Here is a 23,025-nt window from a genome sequence, read left to right on the forward strand (position 1 = left end):
GCGGGGAGGGGCCGCCCTGGGGCTGGGGGGCGAGGGCTGGGGGCCGGGGGACGAGGCAGGGTCCGTGCTGGGTGTGAAGGCGAGGGGCAGCTCTGGGCACCTTGGGGTGGCTGCTGTCAGCTCCTCGGTGCACAGGCGCATGCTGTATATACAGGAGTAATAATACATATGTATATGTTAATGAAGGCTGGTTTATTTCTAGGTCTGTTTCTATAAACGTGCACATTTCTATTTCTATGTCTGCAAGGGAGATGCTGAGGGGAAGGGGCTGCAGGGGAGTTGTGAATTTGTGAGAAGCCTTTGGCTGATTCCTGTGGGAGCTGTCACGGCAGGTTGACGAGAAGGGTTTGTGCTCAATACTCAGGAGCTGCTATTTCTGGCGTCAGGGAGATGCCGGGAGCAGGGATGGGGCTGTGTTAGCGCTGGTGTTTTGACAGGAGCTGACAATCTGCGTAAACCTGGGGGTGAAGTCAAAGTGGGTGTTTAAAGCTGACAGAGGCCGTGTGGCGTGAGGGGATCGCAGCTGGGCGAGGGGTGCAAAATCTGGAAACTGAGACCCCAGGAGTGCAGTGTGGTGGGTTGGCCAGCGCCAACAGGTACTGGTCACAGCACTGTGCTTTGTTCTAATCACATCTCTGGTTTCACACCACAGGCCTGTGGGAAGAGAATGGGTTCTGCTCAGCTTCTGCCAACCAAACTCAGCTGAAAATGGAATGCTTTAAGGAAAAAAACAGAGCTGTCAGAGACAGCTCACGCCATCTGGTGACCTTAATTTCAAACAGGGAACAGGTAAATGTTTGTGACTTGTAGCCAGAGGGATGGGTAAAACATCCAAAGCAGGATGACTCATTTTACCAACTGTTGTTAAACATGTCAGCATTATCATTGTGCTGGTAACTCATGCCAAGAAAGGTGTCAGTGAGCAGTGCAGAGGGGCTGGGGAAGGAGCTTGAAGGTCACGCAGCTGAAGCGAGAGCTGTCTGCAAGGGCACTTCTCTGGCTTTGCTTCACTCCTACTCTGTTGGCTGGTGCAGGTGTCCAAACAGGCTTGTAAAAAGCAGAATGATCTCCACTTGGATGTTTGGAAACAGAGCTTTCCCTGACAGGGCTTGGCGTGACAAGATCTTACTTTGATGTGACCCACAGAGAGCCACGCTTTCGACACTGAAGCTGGAGAAATGAACTGCTTCAGTACAGGTGCTGGATTAGAAAGCAAGCTCACCTGTTCGGTCTCTGGAGAGCAAGAGCTGAAACGAGCCATCCCCGAAATGGGATGTGTGCAAGGGACTGGTCCCTCCCTGTGTGAGTGAGGGCATGAACTAGCATGGTGGGAGCAAGCTGGGACTTTGAGAGACCTTCCTGAAGGTCTCAGCTCCTGTAAGACAGGGAAGACTGCTGAATCAGTAGATGGGCATTCTTCCCCATGAGAATTCAAGCTCTGTAAAAACCCTTGAATTTGTGCTTCAAGCGGTCCATTCCTATTTCCGATGGTGGGTGCTTTCTGAAGGGTCATTTAAACTGGTGGTAAAGGAAGATGCGAGGCTAGATCTGATGGAAATGCGCTTGTCTACATTTCATCTTTCAACTTCAGATGGAAACCAAATTCTTGACAAGCTATATATCCTTGTTAATCTTAGTGGCGTGATCTGACTAGGGGAATTGGTTTTGCTAAATTCTGAAATTAGTCATTTCTTGTTATATTGTTCTTTTTCTCCTCCATTTTAATTGGATTCATTGGATTGTTCTCTTTCTGCCCTGATTCATGGGGGTGTGCTATTAAATAGCTGCTGTTTTCTATTGGACCAGTTTCTGTGGTACGCAATGTGGTTGTTTAATACTCTCGTCTTACTTCATATGGAGCTACATAGTTTTCACTGGTATTTTCAAAGTAGTTTGAAAAATTTAGATAGAAGGTGGGATAAAAGGGCAGAAGATGCTTATTTTTTCTTCCTTTGATTGCTGAAAGCCTCGCTTAAGAAAAAAATCAAGTGACTCTGAATCACACAGTCATCCGGACATATATATGGCCACTAATATTTTTGGATGCAGACAAAAAAATGCCCTCAGCACTTTGCTGAGCAAACTGCTGATATATGGCAGCTGTTTCTTTGTTAAGCTAAGCACTAATATTGTGTTACTTACATCAGTCATTTTTGGATGTGTGGTTTTCAAGAAAGAACCAAAACAAAAATAGCATTTGAATTACAAGCTTAGAAATTGTACAGTTTTGTAGAGACTTCCGAGCTAACAAAAGAGTGTTTTTATCATGTGGCAAACATTAGTAGTCCAAGTGCATAAAATGTATGTTATATAAATAATGTAGCAGTATAGTTCGGCATATTCTCTCTGCTTTCTGCAGAGGAGCCTGAAGCATTTTCTTGACCCAAATCATACATGAAAATCAAAGAAATAACTCTTGTGCTGGTCTTAAAAGTAAAAAGAGCTGTAAAGAAAGTCTGAGCTCTGAGAATACTGGTGTTTCTTTTTATTTGAGAAGAGAATAAAGCATTTGAAAATATATTTAATCTGATGTACACTTAACTGCGGTGCTGATTCACACAGTATTGTTTAAAACGGAAAGTGAAGGCAATCCTCTTCCCACACCTATGCAACAGCCAGATGCCTGCAGAGTAAACATTGGCTGACTTAAAACAACTTTGCTTCAGATATCCCACAGTACAAATGTTGAAGTACGAGGGCGTTGGTGTTTGTCACGCCATATACTGTGACAGCACAGTAACTGGGGAATACTCCGAGAAAATCAACTTGACGCTGCTTTTGTTGCTGTTGTTGTTTGTTTTTATTTATTTTTTTTAGACAACTGCTTTCCATTATAAATAAATAAGGCATGAAGGTTCTCCATACTGTTACAGAGCTGGTAGCCACGCTCGTGCTAATGGCTCCTAACGTTTCTCGAGCTGGGGGCCATAGGGCACCTGGAAATGCAGAGCATGGAAGCGAGGAGTGCTTGATGGTGGACGGGTGGAAGAGGAGACCTCTGGAGCGAGTGCAGTTTGGGCATCGCGCTCCTGCTGACTTACCTCAGTGGTACTCAGTTTAATAAATACAGAGGGCCGAGGGGGTAATTTTGCATTAATTCTGTGGTGAGTAAAAGAAAGGTAGCTCCTCATAGTGCCAAGGTCAAAGACTTGGAGGATAGTTATGTTTTAACAGTCTTCCCCCTCCAAAGCCAAATTCTGATTTATTTTTGTCAATGTTGCAAAAATCCCAGCCATTTACCCGCGATTTTGGGTTGTAAGCTGGTGAAAATAAAATCCAAATCTGGCCTAAAGTTTCTCCAGACTGGTACAGAATAGGTAGCTTACACTGAACTGCTCATTTCTTGTGGCTCAGTGCTCAGGGTGTTGCCTAAGCTGTAATGAAATGCTGCTTCTCTGCCTAAAACACGGGTCTGACCATACAAGGTCAACATCTAGTTTATGAAAAATGGAAACTGGTGATTCCTGAGTCTGCAGTGGCCTTTTGGCTGTGTGTTTGCATGTCAGTGGAAGCAAAAGCGAGGAGATTTCAGTGCTGGAAAGTGAACTGGCACATGAGAGGTGACGACCTTTGGAGACGGTATCTCAGCCAAGATAGATTATTTTCAGCTGAAAACTGAAATCTGTCCTCTTGACTGGGAAGGTACTCAGAGCAAAAGCATGGGGGTATGTGTGATCAGCGCTACTGCCAGGGCCAGTGCTCCTGACACTGTACGAGTATAGTGCTTTTTTTCTTCTACTTGCACATGAGTCACTGCTAGGCAGTTTTGCAAGCCCATGCAAACTGTATCGGAGGAGCTTGCTACGATGGGGGCAATGATGTCTTCTTGAATAGCACAGCGCAGAGGGCTGGTACCCAGGTTGTGAGATGAAAACATGTCTCTGATACTGTAATAGCACTTCTTGCCTAGCTTGTGGGAAAGCCCTGGTCATCAAGTTCCTACCAGGCACAGTGATTCACCGGGGCTGAAATACTGGGGCAGATCTAAAGCGAGGAAATCCCATATGCCTACGAAGCCTGGAGAATATGGACTGAATTACTAAGAAACGCTGATGAAACAGAACAATCAGTTCTATGTTTCTCTTCAAGTTTTTCCAGTTGCAATGAGCTTGCATTGTAAATAGCTGAAAAACCTGACTGATAAGAGAATGGCTTGAATAGCAAGAACATACTGCCCTTTGGGAAAGGGGAGAGGTTAGGTGAAGGTCTCTTGGGTACAAGCGTAGGTTCTTAGCCATAAAACCAAAGTGGAGGCTTGGGCTGGTGCTCTTGAGCAGCCCCTGAAGTTCCGATGGCTTTTTCTGTTCTGCTGTGAAGCACCGCGCTGCGGCTGCTGCAGAGTGCTGGAGGACATCCAGGCTTTTGCTCGCAGATAATCGGACGGTAAAACAAGCTGAAAAGGGGGGAGGAGGTGAACGGTTTTCTGGTTTGTGGTGTGGCTTCTGTTGCTGTTGTGATGTCTGGCCGCGGCAGCAACTCATGCAGAGATCCATCATACAGTTTCTGAAATCCTCTAACTACAATGTACAATTTTTTTTTTTCCAACGAGCTGCCCAGAGCCCAAGCTTAAAGACACGACTTGAGTCCCTGTGGCGTTTTCTTGCTTTTATACTGCGGACATTCCCTTCCCATACAAGAATATAACATGAGGCCTCTCGAACCTTCAAAGCAGCGAGGCCACGAAGCGTTTCCTGGAGCTGAAAGAGAAGATTCGGCTGGTGGGCTAGCACGTGGGAACTGTGGCAGGGCAGGGCTCATTTGCTGCTCTTGTTTTTCACCTTTGTGGCATTGATGTCTGCTTTTGTCTTCTGGATGCGGGAGAAGATCTCCTTAAAAAGAGCCTTGTACTCGGGCTGGCTCTGCTCCAGCCGCTTGTCCACAGCCTCCACGTGTTTGCTGATGGTCTTCTCCATGCTTTTCCTCTCCTCCAACTCGTATCCTTCTCCCCGGAAGTCTCTGAAGGAGCTGTCGCGAGAGATGGGGCGAGACGTTTGGACCCCCGCATGGCGCACGCTGTCCTTGTGCTGCCGGCATTTGCTCAGGAGCTCTTCGTACTTCTCCAGCAAGGCGTGATACTGCTCGTCCACCTCCCGCAGGATGGACATGCCCCGTTTGCGCACGTTGTTGGCGTGCAGTGTGTAGTTTCCCTCGTGCCGGCTCACGGCGTCCTTGGTCACGATGGCGTTGAGGGCTGTGTCGCTGCAGCTTTTCCGGACGGGGTGGTTTGGGGAAGGCGTCATGGACGGCCCATGACTTTTCCCTCCCTCCTCCTCCGAGAGGTCGATGTAGTCCGCCTCTGGTGCGTTATTCAGTGGCTCAAGGAGGGCCTCAGACAAGTTGTCTTCCCTGCTGAGCAGATACTTCTTGACTTGTTTCATTTGCTGTAGCTCGAGGAGCTCTGCTTCCAGCTCCTTGATGCGCAGTTTGCAGCTCTCCATCTCGCACACCCGCTGCTCGAGGTCCGAGTACTCCTGAATAACAGAGGTGTACTCTCGCTCAACCCTCTCCTTCCGCTGCTTCTCCTGGTTGACCTGGGACCGTAAGGAGTCCACCATGGCTTGGAGACGCTCGTTCTCCCGCTCCAGCGGCTTCTGGTTGAACTCTGTTGAAGAACTGTGGACCTGAAACGCGTCTTCATACCTGAAAGAGAAGAAAGACCCCTGAGAGATTGTGACAGTCTGTAAAGGACTCAGATTGTGGCTTACTGCCATGTAAGTAATTCCACTGATGCCCAGAATTGCTGAGCTGATGGAGGGAGCTGTGTCTCCTCCCGTGTGCCAGGAAACCCCAAGGTGTGGTGGTGGCTCTGCTGGACACAGCGACTGGTCTCTGTCCCGGAGGACCTGCGGTCTCTGCTGTTCTGTGCCTGGGAGGTGCTTCAGGGAGAGGGGGAGAAGATTTACAAAATGGGGTAGGCAGAAAGAGATGTCTGACACAGTTGCCTCTTCATTGCTCCCCGCCTGGGAAGCAATAGTATGCATTTCCCCCTTCCCTCACGTTGCTGTCAGGAAATCATTTTTTCCTCCTCAATGAAGCGCCGGTGGCATCCTATCTAGTTAGAACAGATTGGAAAAAGGAAAGCTCTATGGCTTCCCCTGCGAGGCATGGCTGGTGGCGGGGATATTGAACAGATTCCCAAGTTACTGAAGGGCAGAGTGACCTTCAGAGCTGACTGCAGATTGGCAAGGCACAGCACCGTCCTGAGGCACTGGGGGACGGTGGCACTGGGGGACCGTGGGGAGAGAACCACAGAGACATTAAGTGGATTCTGCTGGGGGTTAGGTTATGCCCTCATTACATCCCCGGTGCTGCTGCAGTAAAAGTGTCTTTTGTTTGTACCCTCTGGCAGTGGCTACTTTCTGCGAAAAAAAATAAATGTTTATTGATTGCTTATCTATTTAAAGAAGCCTCTATTACGGACAAAGCTGAGCAAGAAATGCCCTCACGGTGTCAGTGAATTAGCACAGGGGCTGGGTTTTGAGGAGGATCAAGTGTTCAATAGTGCTGAAGTTGTGCAGCATTTGGCACCATATAGCATATCATGGTCTGGGACTGGGGGCTGCCGGAGTTACTGGAGTCAGATGGTGCAAAACCACAGCACCTCTGCTGCTTTCAGCGGGGCAGAGGTGCTGGAGGGATGCAGCACGGGATGTGCTGGTGGGGAGGGGAAGCAGCATGGGCAGCTTGAGCAAAGGGTCTCCTTCACATGGTGTGGGACTGGGCAGGCTGGGCTGGGCTGGGGGAGGCTGGTTTGGGCTGTCCCAGCTTGAGCACAGCATCCTGGCTGGCGAGGAGCCCTCTTAGCCCCCTGCCGCCCTCCCAGGAGAACGCCAGCCCTTCCAGGGGTCTCTGATTCAGAGCCTGGCTCCCTGTGGGGTTATTTGTGGGTTTTGGGGTACGTCAGAGGGGCTAACCCACTGCTGACAGGCAGAGGAGCTGGGGAGAAGGCTGGAAGCATGGCTTAGCCCCCCCAGCCCCTCCATACCTGGGGCTGGAGCACAGCTCCTTCAGGCAGGGGAAGGTGTGGATGGTTCGGCGCCGCTCCCTCTTCTCCCGCCGGATGCGGAGCTGCTCCAAGCTCCGCATCTCCTCCACCTGCTTCTGCAGCTCCTCCACCTGGTTCTGCAGCCCCTCGATCGTTTCTGTCAAGCTGCAGACAGAGGAGAGAGCACAGGTGAGGAGGTGGGCACCGCGGCCACAGGTCTTTTGAAAGTGTTTTTTTTTTTTTTCTTCCCCATAGAGATAGTTGACCTGTGTAGAGTAATCCACATTTCTAGTGTGTGCCCTGGGAGCGTGACAGTGCTTGCTTTTGGTGGCAGGGGCTGCTCTCTGTGTGGTCTATCTTGGATGATTTTTTTTTATTTTTTTTTTTAGAAAAGGGAGGGGATTGAAGCATTGTCAAGGGATAGTACAGGTATGAGACCCTCTGACCTCAAATCTCTTGGCTAAAACAGTCGCCTCTGGGACGTGAGCGCTATCCTGGAATATCTCTGCACTTAAGGGCCCAAGCAGGCAGGCGAGCAGTTTACTCTTCCTCTTGTTTCCCTTGTATCTCTTGTAGCAATAAACACTGGGTGCAGACTTAGCTTTATTCTGGCTGCGAATGCAGTTTGTAAAACCACTTCAGCACTCCCCCTCTGCTCTGAAACTCCCTCTCCGCAGTTGTTGGCAAAAGATGCCGCAGCGCAAGGACGCGGCTTAGCCTGTTGTTTCCAGGGATGACCTTGATCACGGGCCTGCTGTACAAGAGGAGTTATTGACAGGCTGGGGTTTCAGCACCACCGAGCCAGGACTTCGCTAGGTGCTGGCTCTGTGCCTAGTGTGCCTGCTGGGCTGCGTGCTCAGGACCTCCCTGATATCATTATGTGCCTCTTAGCCAAGGGGATTCACCCTCTGAGGAGGAACGGCTGCCGTGCCTCCCTCCTGGCAGCTCCAGGCACGTTTCTCCACCCTGCCCTGGTCCCAGGGCTGTCTGTGCTGTGGCTGACCCGCGCTAACCAGCATCAGCACGGCCGATAAGAGACTGGTTGGATAGCGAGAGCACGCTGCAGGGGAACGGTGGGCTGAGGGGAAAGGTGGGCTGAGGGACCCCCGGGCACAGCATCGCCGGGGCGAGGAGCAGGGAAGGCCGTACCACTGGATCTTCTGTTGGGACGTCTTGCTTTCTAGCACGAGCTTCTGGTTCGCCAGCTCCAGGTCCCGCGCGGTCAGGTCCAGCTGCTCGTAGACCTTTGCGTGCTGCTCGTTCATCTGCCGCAGCATCTCTAGCTGCTTGGTCAGGTACTGCAGGAAAAGATGAGACAAAAAACACTCCACGTCCCAAATCCAGGTTGTTTCACGTGCAGAAATTCCTATATCCTTAGCTTCCTGTGACATTGTGTCTTGTTGCTGCTTTATCCTCTACCTGATTGAAGCCTCTTCCAGTAGAGGTATTCATGCTACCCCCTGCCCACTGTAAATATTTGTGTTTAAAATACATCTGAACTTCTTCTGTCCTCTGTGAAGGGCACTGACCTTGGTCTGTCTCTACTCAGCTGCTTTTTTAATTCCCAGTACCCCAAGAAAGTTGATCTCCCTGTGACCGTGAGTCTTTGCCAAGGCTGACTGAACTGGGCCTGGTGGCTGCCTGACAGATCAATCGCGGAGGCTGTGTTTCTGTAGGAATTCAGGCTAAAAAACCTGAATCTGTGAAATATGAGGAGAGCTGTGGCTTCTGCTCAGTCACAGACCCCTCCCTGCCTGCCTCCATGCCAGTCTGGAGGGTTTCATCCTGCGCAGCCTGGCAGAGGGGCATCAGCTGGGATCAGACCCCAAATTTCAGGGTGCAGTGCTGCGGGAGCACAGCCAAAACCCTTCTCCTTTCCCCTTGCAGCCGCCACGTGCTGCTCCCATGAGCTCCCAGCACTACAGCTCTTTAAATCATCACTTTTCAAACTTTTTAAATTCACAGATCCCTGGAAGCCTTGCAGAGGATGAAACCCCTCCTTGCACAGCGAGTTTAAGTCTCTGAGCTTGATGCTGACCCCAAAGGGTGCCTGAAACAGCAGTGGGGATGATTGTAGCTCTTTGAGAAGGAGCCAGTTTGTGCCTCTGACAAAGGCCGCTGTGTTACAGGGTGCTGAGGGGCTGGCTGAGAACAAACATGATTGTGAGCGCCTGGAACCCAGGCGAAGCAGCAGTGGAGCACGGAAAAAGGAGCGTGAAGGCAGGCAGGCTGGGAGAGGCCACGCGTGCCCCAGCTGCGATCGGTGCTGGTGCCAAAATCTGGCACTCACGTCTGGGCAGGGGGGCGAGAGGGGGGAAATAGCAGTCAGTGGGGATAGGGGTACCTCTCCGAGGCTGGGATCGGCTCAAGCAGACCTTAATCCCCCCCATTTCAGGCACGTATGGAAGGGACCTCAGCTCCCATCCCCTCTTTTTGGCGTCACCCCGAGGTAACAGCGGTGACCCAGCCGCTCCTGTCCCCGTCCTAGCCCGGTTCCATCCCTACCTCGATTTCCTGCACTTGCTCCTCGTTGGTGGCGTACATCTGCTGCAGGGAGTCCTCCAGCTCTTTGTTGCGCTCCAGCAGTGTCTTCCCCAGCTCCGCGGCCAAGTGCAGGTCTGGAAACAGAAGGGACAAAGCCGCTGCGGTTCCTGCGGCCGCACTGAGCACAGCGGCCTGCTTCGTGCTGGGCTGCTCTTACCAGCGGGTTTCGATGTGGATGTACGCTTATGGGACGTACAGGATCTGCCCTATTTCATCTTTTCGGGCTGCAAGAGCAAGGGGAGGCTGAGCTGGGGCATCTGCAGCTCCTCCACGCGATGAGGATTTGGTGCCCGGCTGGCTGCATCACCCTTCAGTGCTATCCTGCGTGCTGCCGGCCAGGATCAGGCCCACGAGGCCTGGCTGAGGCCGCAGCTCAGCACCCCCATCCCCATCTCTTGGGGGGCTCAGCATCCATCAGGATGAGAGTGAGGATTGGTAAAGCCTTGTGGAGCCTCGGGGATGCTCTGTAAATCGTATTATTATCCGTAACGAAGGGAGTGTCTTGCCTTCCCTGTCAGCCCCCATCCATCACCCGCTAACAGACTGACACCGCGGGCTGGCAGCTCCTCCCCGCCATGGCCTCGGGGCGCTCCGCTGCTTTCCTCGGGGCAGCTCCGGGGGGCGAGGGCCCATGCTTTGTGCTCCCTCACTGCCAGCTCTGAACGCCTTTGGGAGGCTGCTGAGATCGTCGGGTGTTAGAACTGCAGGGAAAATAGACGTTGACAGCGTGGCCAGCTGAAAATACGGAGTTTGAAGTCTCTGGGGTAAAGAATCCCCCCCCCCGGCCCAGAACTCCTGTGTTAGCCAAAGCTCGAGCTCCTCAGGTGATGCAGTTTGTGGGCCCATGATAGCACAGCTGGCTCTGATAACGTCCCTTTGCTTTCACAGAAATTGGCTGTCTTTTTAAAGCCTGACCTCCTGTGATTGTGTGGGTTTTCATTTTTCCTGGTGCTTTTAGAGAGGAGTGCCTAGCTTGTCTGGTGGCAGATTGAGACTCTGACCTTAAACCTTCAAAATGAAAAGGTAAGGAAACATAGCAGTGTGTGTTATTATTCTTCTATCTCTGTTATGGTTATCACACAGATTTTGGGTGAATAAGGACTGGCAGTCTTGCAGTGTGTGAAGGGACCTGGGTGTCCTGCCCTGGCATTTTCTCAGCGTGTCACAGCGCTCGTCTCTAGCCTGCAGTTAATGACGTGTTTTACGGAGGTTCTGCTGGGGCTGGAGCACTACAATTTCTTCCTGCAGTTAATTTGGCTATGCAGTTGATTGGAAAATGGTGATAACTTGTCAGAAGGACAAGAAGGGGAACCAGGACCCCTGGGACGTATCCTGTGCCTGGGAAAATTGCTGATTTCAGATGTCTCATCATAAACCAAGGCTAACTGACTTTCCAGACACAATTGTTTGTATGGGAGGAGAGCTGGGAGTGCTTGGGATGCGATCCTCCTGACAGATAATGATACATTGTGGGAAGCACTGTTAACGTTATTAATTTGGGTGACAGCTGCTTTTCTTTCTGCGCAGCCCCTGCGATGCCAGGGGCTGGCTCCCCAGCTGTGGTCCCCGCCAGCAGCTGCTCCATGTCCTCGGGTCTCCCCTTTAGCCTGGGAATAGGCACTGCGGGGTGTTACTGCAGGGTGTGACCTTCATCCTCATCACACAGTGACCTGGTCTGAGGGCTGTGAGTGCCATCAGGATATAGGCACGTGTCCCCACGGACAGACCTCCTTCACTTTTTTTTTTTTTTTTCAAGCACCAAATTTCTCCGGTTTCCAAAGTGTCCTTGGGGGACTGAGTGTTTTCTGTGCCAGCTGGGGACTGGGGGCACAGCCAAACTCCAGCAGAGATGGAGGAGAATTTGTGCCCTTAAGCTGCTTGGGGCTGCATTTAACGGCACTGCCACCTTGCCAGAGCTGGTGTCCTTGCTAGATGGGCACATTGCAAATCACACTCGTCCTGCCTGATCTCCACAGCAAGGAGGGCCCGATGCAGAGGAGCAGGCTTCAGGTAATGAGTCAAGTGTGTCCCCGTCCCCGCGGATTACCCCAGTGCTCTCCCACCATATGGCATCCAATTTAATCAGCTGGGGTTGAGTTAAGTGGATTAGGCAGTGCAAGATCCGGCATTGTAATTTAAAGGGCTCTGTCAGCAATAATTTAATGGGGGAAATGGGCAGCGTTTGGGGACGAGTGGGAAAGAAGAAAGAACAGGGCCGAGCTCCAAGGAGGAAATTGATTCTTCTTTTCCATTTTGAGCTTAAGGGCCTGGGAGACTCCGGGCTTGAAGGACATGGGGGAATTGGTTCTTTCAGGGTCTTTAAACTGCCTCAGCCATCAGCACGCACACGCTCCCTGCCTGCCAGCTAAAGCATCCTCTGTAATCCTGTCTCGTCACCCCCCTACGATGCCTGGGTCCTCTTCCCTACCTGTTGGTCTCCCCCAGGCTGTGGGAGTATGCGGAGGGAGGGGACGCTGCATGGAGGTGCTTTAATGTCTTTGTTAAAGCAGGTTCATCTCGATCTTGGTGCTAATCACAGCTCTCCTCAGGCTTGGTAACACACAGCTCTGTTCCTTAGAGACCTCAGGAACCTGAAGCTGGACGTGAATTTATCAGCGGGCTGTTTGGGAATTTAAGGATTCTCTCTACACAGTGCTGTGGTTTCCTCACTTTTTTTTTTTGTAATTCCTCTTTGCTCCTCCAGCACCAGCTCGGCCAGCCAGTGCTGTGCAATGTGCCCTAATTTAGCAGTTTTGCTGATGCCTCCCTTCTCCCCCCACTTCTCCATGCAGAAGGAGAAAAAAACATGGGGGCACAGCTGTGCTGGGGGCACCACCCACAAAACAGCCAATGTTTGGCTTAAAAATGGTGCCTTTAGGGATCCCAAACAGGGGTGGCTGCCTAAATCCAGCTTGGGAGATGCAAACTGTCCTGGGCAATACCAGCTCTGTGTCCTGTGGCTCTGCATAGTGCTGTGAGCCCCGGCATAACCCCTCTAATTAATGGTGTGACCCCTCTAATTAACACAGCCGAGGAGACCCCCTGTGTCCCCATCAAAGAGCTGTGCCTGCAGAGTGAAGCAGTGGCAGGGAGGCTTTATTTCCCTGGGAAAGGTGCCTTAGCGAGGAGGGAGGGGAAGGGAAGAGAGACCAAATGGTAGAGAGAGAAGGGGAAGGGAGCCGGAGTAGGATCCAAGCAGCGCTTGGGTGCTCCCTCCATCCCAGGAGACAGCCGCCTGGGAGCCGCAGGGATGGGGGCCCCGTTGTAACCACACTGGCTCTGCATCACTGGGCCCCTGAAAAATCCCGATCCAAAAACCCGCAGCAGGTTGTCTTTAGCTGAAAGAAGCTGCATCTCGTGGCGGTGCTGGCGCAGGCAGATGTGCCCTGCGTGGGGCTGCTGCAGAGCTGAACGTGTCCCAGCTGCTCCAGCCGCCCCGGCAGCTTGCACTAAGGCACAGAGGAGGTTTGGAGCTGCTTCTGTGCTCCTGGTGCTGGCCTGCACCTGTTTGGGCAGAGCAGAGTTTGTTCCCTGAAGGATGCTTTTCCCCAGCCTCCACTGGGGCTCTGGGGGAGCCTGGAGCTGGGCAGGGCGTTTTTCAGCTGTTCTCAGCACAACTGTGACCCGGCAGCTATTCAGTGTCCTCATAAATACAGCATTTGGGAGGAAGCCACCATCTGGAGCAGCTACTTCAGGCTTTCCCCCACCTTCTCTCCCATGTCGAGCGATTTGTGTATTTTGGCTGTGAGAAAGCACGCCTGCTGCTCCAAGGTGCTGGGCTGGCAGTGCCTGGGCAGAGGCTGCTGCGGTTTGTTCCTTGTCTTTAAACATGCCAGCCCTCCCCTGGGCTTTTGGTGCCTTGGATGGGCCAGGTTTGATCTGTGTCCTCAGGAAATGCTGAAGTCTGGGGATTTTCAGCAGGCACTGAAGGGCTGGTGCAGTTACAGGGGTTTTGTCCCTCGGTAGAGCTGACAGTGACCGAGTCCCTCGAGAGAAGCAGGCTTTAAGGGGGTGTTGCAGGTCCTTTGGCTCACGGCGTGCAGGGCTGTATGGAGGCTGTGTTTGGAAGTCCTTCTCAGCTCAATATCTGTTGACGTTCCTTCCTAAATGGCTTGCAGGGGAGGAGCAGCCCTTTCTACCTCCGCAGATGGCAAATTCACCTGCTAAAGAGTGGGGAGGAGCAGCCAGCAGGGCGCTGGTGTGGGGGTCTCTGGAGGAAGTTCAGGGTGCTTGTTAGCTGATGGATGGGGTAGGCTGAGAGTTAAGAACTGATGTTTAATGCTGTTGACGTTTAATTTAATTGCATTTGCTGTCTGCTCCATTACACACGGGTACTTAGAGTCAAGGGTAGGTGCAATTATTCCTTTCAAAATCTAAATAAATGATGCCATGCTGGTTTACCCCAGGGTAGGGTGTGCTTGCTGCTCATTTATTTTTCTTAGTTGCAAGGGATTGTGCTGTCTGGGTACATTATGATGAAGATCAGCTTTTGTGTATCACTTACTGCTGCTCCACGACAGGTGATGGAGCGAATCTGCGCTTAGCCCTTATAAGCCTTTGCAGTGGAACATGCTGGGGTGCAGGGGAAGCGTCATCACACAGCATCTCACAAACATCACACAGACATATGTGGATGTGGAAAATTCATGTCTACGCACCCATTCCACAGCTGAAAGTGTTTCCTATAGCCAAGCAGAGCTTTCAGGGAGAGCCACCACTGTTGTTGCTGAGGGATAGATTCTCCATCCCTTTTACACTGACACAACTCAGACATTTCTACCAAAATCTGCTTTGCACTTGATGTTCTTTGTGGTTTTTGTGCTGCCGTTTTGGTGTAATTGGGTGTACTGCAAAGCAAGCCCTGCCTCTGCAGTGCACCGAGGGTGAAAGGTGCCCCTGGCAGGGCTGGCAAGGGGTGAGGGCAAAGCACAGCCATGTCCCCCCTCTTCCATTCCCCATTTCAAACTGGTTCTAGCTAGGGTGAGCTGATGCTGGGCACACGGGCGTTTCTGTTAGCCTAATGAGATTTGCTGGATTGCCTGCGTGCTTTTGTTCTTCCTTTTCTTTCCCTTTTCTTTTTCCTGTGTAATCTGTTACGTACCCATGGGCTGCCTTTGGCTATGCAAGCATCCCTGGTGGTGGTAGAGAGATCCGGTTGGCAGGGGGGCGAGGCAAGAGTAAAAAGAGCAGTTCCTTCCGTGCTGTCCCTAAGGCTCTTGTCCCCGGAGTGAAAGTGCCACCAGAAAGGACTGGAAAACCCTGATAGGGAATGAGGGCAGTGAGCCCGCCTGCCCCCTGTGAGCAACTCTCCCTTTCCTGGGCAGGGAAAGGGGTCGGGGTTGTGCTGTGGGGAGGCTCTCCAGCTTTCTCAGACCCTGCGCTTGCTCTTTGCTCTCTGTGCTTTTCAATCCTGCTCAGTGTTTCATTTCTATCACCTCTATTTTTTTTTTTAATTCTTCTCAGGTGACCAGCAGGCTTTTTTGGTTTAATTGATGCTCTCCTTTTTCTTTCTGCTCTCTGTCCTTCAGTGCCCTGAAGTCTCTCTGGGCGGGGCAATATATTAATATCTGAGCCCTGGGTTGGTTGCCTCTGCTTATAAGCTGTATGCGTCTATACAAACCCTTACAGAGCCGTCCCATCCCCGTGCCTGCAGCAATCAACGTTCATTTTGCTGTGTTGTTAGAGCCTGATAACACAGAGTGTGTTATTAGACCATGGTCGGGCCCCATCTGTGTCTTTCCCTGTCGCTCTCTTATCTAAACAGCCTCATTGCCTCTGTTTGCCTTGTAGGCTAAAATGGTTTCAAAGAGCTCACTGACGGGTGGCTCAGAGGCTCTGATAGTGCACCTGGATCAGAAAGCATCCTAAATAAAGACATACAAGTGGAGTTGTTGGGAAGAAGCAGCAAGGAAAGGAGAGAGAAAGGAAGCTGATGCTTTCCTGCAGGCACCCTTCCTCCAGGCAGCAAAGCTCTAGCTAATTAATTATGTGGGGATGCAGAGAACCGTGAATGGAGGCTTTCACTCTTTTAAAGCTAAAGACCCAGATGTGGACTGCTGCCACGCAGGACCTTCCCCAGTGGTTCTGGGGGGCAGGAGGTTGTCACCGAGCCAGGACAGACAGCGAGGATCAGCACCAGGGAGGCTCAGCATGTCACCCGCTGCTGCCCCACGGTGTGGGGTGAGCACGAGAAGAGCCCTGAGCAAAGGCAACCTGCAAAGGACAGGTCAACGCGCTGGAGCAGAAGGGAACGGCGCTTCCAGCAGTGGAATGTCACCACCCCAGCAATGTCACCTCTCTGGTCCTGGTTGTGCTCACACCAAATATTCTCCTATGCTGCCCTCTTGCTGGTGGCAGGACCAGGGATCCGGAGCAGTTTGGTCCCTTGAGGAGTGACCAAATTTCAGCGCAGCTGCTGCAGCCCCCCACAACCGGATACTCCCATCTGCTGCTTCTCGCGTGCCAGCAGCACGTAGGTACGGGGACGATCCCTCTTCCACAGATGTGGTTACAGCTAAATGCAGAAAACAGCCTGACCCCCTTGCAGCAGCCCCAGAAACCTGCTGGCCCCTTCCCTAGCAGCCCCTCTGCTTGGCTTTGAAGAAGTGTTGTCTCGCGTGGTGCTGCCCCAATCCTGCTCCCTTCCCACCCGCTGCTGGTGGATGCTGTGAAGCCCCATTACTCGGGGTGCTGTGGTTGTGCCTGGCCCTGCTGTTTGGTGCCTGGCTGTTGGCACCAGCTGGAGGCGCTGGCCTGCGTGGGAAGAGCTCCTGGCTGCAGCCAAGTGATCAGTGCCATGTGTGGAGCGAGGCAGGAGGAGCACGGCGCTGTAGCCTTTCAGCCTGAGGTTACAAGGAAACAGGGGGATCAAATCCTGTTTTTCTCAAGTTGGTTTTATATATGGCCATCACTAGTCCTGACTGCAGTGGATACAAGCAGGATGTAGGACGGTGCCTCCTCCAGGAGCTCCACACCACATCCAGCATCCCAAAGCAGCTCTGCCTTGAGGTCTGGTGCTCTGGGGATGTGCTGCGCTGCTCCTTGCTCTGCCTCCTCCTGCCCAGAGCAGCTCCTGGCCACCTCTTCCCTTCTCAGCGCTTCCTTGTGGGCCAAGAAAATGGCATCATAACATCCTAGTTCCATCACTGTGGCTGCATGATGGGGAGAGGTCAGCATGGACCTGGACACTCCATGCTCTAATGGCCAAAATCTTCAGGCAGGAGACAAGGTAACTGAGCAGCACCAGGGCAGCTGCACTGCACGCTGGATAAACTGGAGCAACTTCCCAAAGGACTGCAAAGGAACACGCTGTTTAAGCCAGCAAAAGAACCGTCACCTTTTGGAGAGAAGGCTGACAGCTGTTTGTCAAACACACATGGAAGGAAAAAACCAAAAACTAATATAAAATCACTTAAATTCCCAGCTGTGCAAAGACCAGCAGTTGCATAACATCTGGTCTCGTTCCTCTGGGGTATTTTGTACCGGAGGCATTTTTCTTGGCCCATACACCTGATTTTTCTTGGCCTGTGCGTCTGTTTTTGAGCACGGTCTGCAGTAGCTTTGGAAGCCCTAAGGATGCATTTGGTGTGAGCGCACAGTGGTCTTCTAGAGCCACGTGAGGTGGGAATATATCCCCGTGCTGCTCGGGGCAGGCCTTTTAGCAGAGGAGACCGGCCGTGTGAGAATGAGCTGTGCTTAGCCTGAGCCCTGGCGCTGCTTTTAGCAGAGGCAGGATGGGACCCTCGTGCTGTCCCACCTCTACGTGGCTCCTGGCTGTCGCACTGACTCAGCGCCCTGGCACCGGCCAGCACGGGCTGGTACGGAAGAGAAGAAAAGAATGGAAAATGCATGGGTGGTGGGGGACAGCCTCCAGGGCAGGGTGTCTGCGCTCAGTTCTTGGGCTCCGAGTCCTCAGGATCAGGGCTGCCGTGGGCAGGAGGGCCCTCAGGGCTTGGGCTGTAAATCCTTCGTGTGCAGCCTTGCCAGGGAGAAACGCCACTGCTTAGCTGGTTGTTTTAGGATGCGATATACAGAAAACTGAACTTTATTATGTCCCCCCTGCTCCCCTTTGCCTCTCCTCGCTTCTTTTCCAGCAGTTCCTCTAACTCTGCTCCCTCCCACAGCTGGAAGTATGTGCCTGGGGTTCAGCAGGCATAGAAAGGAGTTTCTGTGCGAGATGAGGAGGCAGATCCTGGGAGTTACTGTGTGGGACTCCCTTACGCCTCGTTTCCTTGCCTTCTTCACATAACGGCAATTCTTATTCTAAGACACACACATTTTATTCTAGGAAATATATGCATGCATGTATGTATTTTCTCCCTAGAACTGGAGGTGCTCACCCCTTCCTCATCTGAAAGATTAAAATAAGCACCATCTTATTCCCTTGTGATTTTTCTAGTTCCTCTGAACATTTCCAAGCAGCTTGGCAATTAGTCACTGAAAACTTTCCACTTCCACAAGCTACCTGGGGCGGTGCAGTGCTAAATAAGCGTGTGGCTCAGCTACTGCAGGCAAAATTGACTGCTGGAGGGCAGGCAGGCTGCGGGGCTCGTCCCCAGAGCTGGGCTGCTGGGATAACAGCAGCACGAGGGGTGGATTTTGGGGTGCTACATGCTCCCCAATGCAAGGAGCTGTTTGGGCATGCAGGCTGTGAATTGCAGCTGTATGGACCGCCCTGTGTAGGCTGGGCGATGCAGAAAAGAGGCAGGTATGGCTGCTAGCGCTGATCCCACTGCTCCAGCCAGGGGCTGGTCACTGGCCTGCTGCTGACCCTGGGTCTTCACACAGATGAGTTAGGAGAGGTGCCAGCTCAGCACCTTGTGTCCTTTTCCTTCTTAGCATGCAAGCACTCAGGTGTTTGTCAGGAGGAGGAATTAAAATAAGATTCTTAAGTCTGGAGACCTTTAGAGGTTACAGTCATGAGGTCCTTTGCATGCAGTGCAGGGGGTTTGGCCCCCCCACAAAACCCACAAAAGGTTCTGTGGCTGCCCAGGGGAAGAGTGAGACTGTTGGTCTCACAGTGGTGACGGGGCGATGCTGGTTCTTGTCCTGCCTCCGGCCCTGCTGGTTAACTCACTGAGCTGTGTTCAGGCTCCTGGAGCTGCAAGGGGCATGTTGGGAGCCCTCCTCGTGGGCTCTGTGCTCTTTGGCATAGACCTGGATGCTGGCAGAGGGAAAGAAGCCTGGAAGAGCAGGGGAAGCAGCAGAGTGACTGTGGGAAGGACTTGTTTTAGGAGATTGTTGTGGGGGAGATCAAGGCTGGAGGAGGTCAGCGGCCAGCTGCTGGAGATGGGCTCTGCCCCGGGTGGATCCAGATGTGACTGAGCTGCCACATGGCTGTTCTCAACGCAAATGCTTCTGGTGGACAGAAAAGGTGTCCCCGCTTGTCCGCAGCTCAGCCTCTCTAATTTTAGCTCTTTCGTTCTCTCTGGTTCTGGCCGCACATATATCCTGTGCACAGGGTATGATGCAAGCATAGCCACATCAATTCCCCGTGGCTGGAGAAAGGCTCACTGCAGCCGTAACCTGTCTTAGTACTTAGAGGCACGGGTCCCACGGATCCCCCAGGCCTTTCTCCAGCCTGGGCAAGGTGAGGCTGCAGCTGAACCAAAGCACTGATGCTAGCAAGCAATGGGAGCTCAGTTTTTAGAGCTTTCTTCAAACCGTTGTAATTAAAACACCTCAGAGGACACCACTACTATTTCCTGGATCTTGCTGCCTCCAAGGTGACGCAGTCGCTGTGGGCACTTCAGGGTGGGGAGAAAGAGGGACTGGGATTTGTTCTCCTGGATAAAATGAGTTATTTCAGCAAGCCAGAGCTGTGTGGAGGATGGGGAGGAAAGTAACAGGTGCTCAGAGTGGAGCTGAAGGCACATTTTTCTCCGTGGTGCTAAAATGGTTAATTAACATAATCATCACAGAGCTCCCAGTTAAGCCATCCGTTGCTTAGCAAACAGTTTTGGATGTAAATGTAGTAAATATTTGATGATGCTGTGTGATGACGATAAAGGCCCAGCAACCAACTGGTTCACAGCAGCACCTTCTCTCCCCTAGCTCGGGCTGCTGCTCGTTTCTCCCACCCCTTGCTCCCAAGCACCAGTCTCTAGGCTTACGCTTTTGTCATCTGTCTTTCTGGCTGCTGCCAGGCACGGGTTTCTGCACAACCCCTGGCTGTTGGCACGCTGATCCTCTTAGTAATGCCGGCCCAGCTCCTAATCAGGCTGCGCTGGATGTCTCGCGCTGTGCTTCCACCCCCCAGTTTCCAAAGTGACAGCTTCAGGGCTGTGCCGTCCCCAAAGGCCTCCGCGTGCTGCTATGGCATACGTGGACAAAGTCTAGCACTGTCCTTCGTGATGCTTTGTGCATCATGCAAATTAATTACGGTCGTAATTACCCTGTAGGACCTTTCCAGTTGGCTGATTTCAGTTAAAGCCGTCTCCATCTCTCCTTCTGAGTTAGTCCAAGCCCCTATTCTTACAGGGGGCAGCAAGCCCCGCAGCTGGGCTTTGTTTTGGGTCTGTTTCTGCCTCCAGTCCTGGGTGTGCTCAAAGGTGGAGTCTGTTTCCAGCATCAGTCCATCATCTGGAGCTGGTTACGCTGTGTTTGGACTGCCAGGACGGAGCAGGGAGCCTGGCCTGCAGCAGGAAGGTGTTCTTATTGTCGGGAGCCAGTGCTGACTCACGAACCTGACACCAGGGACAGCGTTAGGCTGAAAAACACAGTCCTGCGTTGTCTGACACTCCCAATATTCGTTTGTAGTTCTGCTGTTCCTCAGCTGACATCCTGCCCCTGGACTGCTGCCCAGTCCCCTTGTGAGCCATGGGAAGACGTCACCCAGAAATGTGAATTTCTGAGGACTCAAAGGCTGCACTGTTTACCCAGCTGACAGCTCCATCTCCATCCCCTGCCCCACTTTAATATCAGCGTTGTGTTCCACAGAACAAGGCCCAGTATCCAGCTACTAATACTTCCTGTTAACTGAGAAACCGGGGCTAAAAAAAACAGCTGCAAAATCCCTGGGGGCTGGTTGTCGTTCCCTGCTGGGCCTCTGTCCTGCAGCTGAAGTTGTGTAAACTTTAAATCATGACATAACGGGCTGGGAGCGATGGTGGGCAGAGGCACTGCAGCTGGACTGCATGCCTGTACTGACAGTCAGCTGGCTCAAGCAAACGTGGAACTGTAACAGACCTATAGCGCGGCACGTCGGAGGGGTAGCTGTATTTGGGTACAAAAATTTTTCCCTACACATTGACAAATCAGTTCAGTTTATTCCTGGGCTGCTGGTACGAGATGGGACTTCTTTCAGTTATTTGCTTGCTGTGTGTTGACTCAAAGTATTAAGATAAGCATTAAAATAAAAAAGCCCCAAATATACACAGCTACTAACTGACCAGCCTTACGATAAACGTTACATAGAACTAGCGCAAATGTAGGCACAGTTACTTCAAAACAAGCTACACAAGTGAATGCTTTTATTTCTCTAACAAACCCATTTTTGCTGTCTGAACCTTGGCATTCATTTTTCTCTCCTTCCCAATTTTCCCTGCTTTTACGGCTGATCGGAGAAATCTCCAGAAGTAATAAGGTGACTTAGAAGCTGAAGATCCCTTTGGGCTCAGGCTTGGACAACAAGAGCTTTTGGGAAACGCTTTCAGCATCCTCAGCTTAGCAATACATTATTTCTGATTTTTCCATTTTCTAACTAGCGTGCCTGCTAACTCTGCCTGCAACTGCTTGGAGATGAAAGCAACGTCAGAACTATATCCATGTCGTATTCTGCCCGCAGCAAGTTTTCTGGGGTACCGGTTTACCATAACACCAAAATTTCACCCGCCTGGTGCTGAGGACAGATCTGAGCTCCCTGCCTCTCTCTCTCTGGTTTAAACTTTCCCTGGCCAGGACAGCGGCCGGGAGCAGCGGATCGGAGACTTCCATGGAGGTGCTGCCGCAGGACGAGGCGCTGGTTTCGCCAAGCAAGCGTAAGTCTTGTGAGAAGCTACCCCATCCCTTCCCCCAGGATTTACCCCATTTTTTTTGCCCTCTGGTCCCGCTGTCCCTCGCGGCCGGCCGGGTGCCCCCCGACATCCTTACCCTGCTCCAGGTCCTGCTGGTCGTACCAGGGCTCCTCTTCCTCGCTCTGAAACTCCTCCATCCTGTCGGCGCTCAGCATTTAGCACCGGCGGCCCGGGGAGGCGAGCAGCATCCGCGGACGGGGAGACCCCGCCGCAGCCTCCAAAACCGGGGAGCGGGGCCGGAGGCAGCGATGGAGGCTGGAGGCAGGGACGGAGGACGGAGGCAGGGATGGAGGATGGAGGCGAGGATGCGGCCTCGGTGCCCGGGCCGGGAAGGGGTGGCACGACGTGGCAGCCGGCTCCTGGTCGCTGTCCCCGCTCCGCCTGCCCCGGGGGGAGGCTTCCTCCAGCCTCCGGGGCCGGGGGAGGCTCCGGGAGGGGGGGGATTACACGGGGACGTGGCTGCCGGGCCGGGGGGGCACGGCTTGCACGGGGCCGGGGGATGCACAAAGGAAGGAAGAGGGCCCGGCGCAGCCAGGCAGATCCTCTCTCCGCAGCTCGGTGGAGACCTCTAGCATGGAAATGCTGCAAGGAAACCCGGCGACAGGGAAGGGGGAGGCGAGGCCGGTCCTCTTCCTCCTCCTCCTCCTCCTCCTCCTCCTCCTCCTCCTCCCGCCCAGCCCAGCCCAGCCGCACGGTGCCTCCCCTCCAGGCAAGGAGGAGGGTGGCAGCCGCCCCCGGGGCTCTGCAGCTCCCCTCCTTTTTGTAATGCCCTGGCCACGGGCTTCTCGGTGGCTTTGGGAGAGCCCCCAGCTTCATCTCTGGTGGGGATGTGGTGACCTGCTCTGGCTCGGTCGGTTTGGATGCGTTGCTCTTCAAGGTGGTGATGGAGGGTGAGGGCGGCAGGCACCATCCCATATAAACAGCCCCATAGCATCACCTTAGCCTTGTGTCTTCTTGTCCTCCAAGTTCTCCGTTCAGCACAGCGATGAGAAAGTGGTGCTTATACGGGCTTCTCTCTCCTTGAAGACAAATTCATGATTTTCTGAAGGGTGGGAAGAGCTTAAAATTGAGAGAGATGAGGAGCTGTAGAGTCTAGAAGAGATGTCTGTTACATACAGTTAAGTTCAGAGAAAAAAAAAAAATCCTTGGGATTTTGGTACTTGCTTTTCTGTTTAAGAGAACAAGGATTAGAGAAAGCAGCCTTTCTGCTACTTGCTAGTGTGGAGTTTGGTCCAAGGAAATTTACGTGTCCTTGTTAGACCCAGAGTCTATCAGAGACTCTAAGGTACAAATTAACTCATATAACAGCGGGTTTAGATGATTTTTTTGCCTTCTGTGTGATAGAACTCCATGGATTTATACCCGATTGCATTACCTTGCAGTGGTGCCTACAGAAAAGGCAATATAAGATGTTATGCAAGAGCAGCAGACTGTGCATCCAGAAAAGATGTGATCTGTGGCAGAAAGCTCCGTCCAGTCCAG

General features: G+C 52.4%; 1 protein-coding gene and 1 long non-coding RNA gene across 2 annotated transcripts; one reads left to right on the plus strand and one right to left on the minus strand.

The window, feature by feature from the left end:
* Positions 1-2,470: 2,470 nt before the first annotated feature.
* On the minus strand, positions 2,471-22,183 carry CDR2L (cerebellar degeneration related protein 2 like). Its single transcript, XM_013179180.3, has 5 exons — positions 21,620-22,183; positions 9,491-9,603; positions 8,135-8,283; positions 6,986-7,150; positions 2,471-5,640 (listed from the first exon to the last, which is right to left on the minus strand). Exons 1-5 carry the CDS (start codon positions 21,696-21,698, stop codon positions 4,755-4,757), a joined length of 1,392 nt encoding a protein of 463 aa, XP_013034634.1. The 5' UTR covers positions 21,699-22,183; the 3' UTR covers positions 2,471-4,754.
* Positions 9,598-15,952, plus strand: LOC106034791 (uncharacterized). The gene is made up of 3 exons (XR_010825809.1): positions 9,598-10,552; positions 11,286-11,539; positions 15,320-15,952. It is a non-coding gene; the product is annotated as an uncharacterized lncRNA (long non-coding RNA).
* Positions 22,184-23,025: the final 842 nt, after the last annotated feature.

Source organism: Anser cygnoides, chromosome 19 (genome assembly GCF_040182565.1).
Source record: "Anser cygnoides isolate HZ-2024a breed goose chromosome 19, Taihu_goose_T2T_genome, whole genome shotgun sequence".
In the NCBI taxonomy this organism is placed as follows: Eukaryota; Metazoa; Chordata; class Aves; order Anseriformes; family Anatidae; genus Anser; species Anser cygnoides.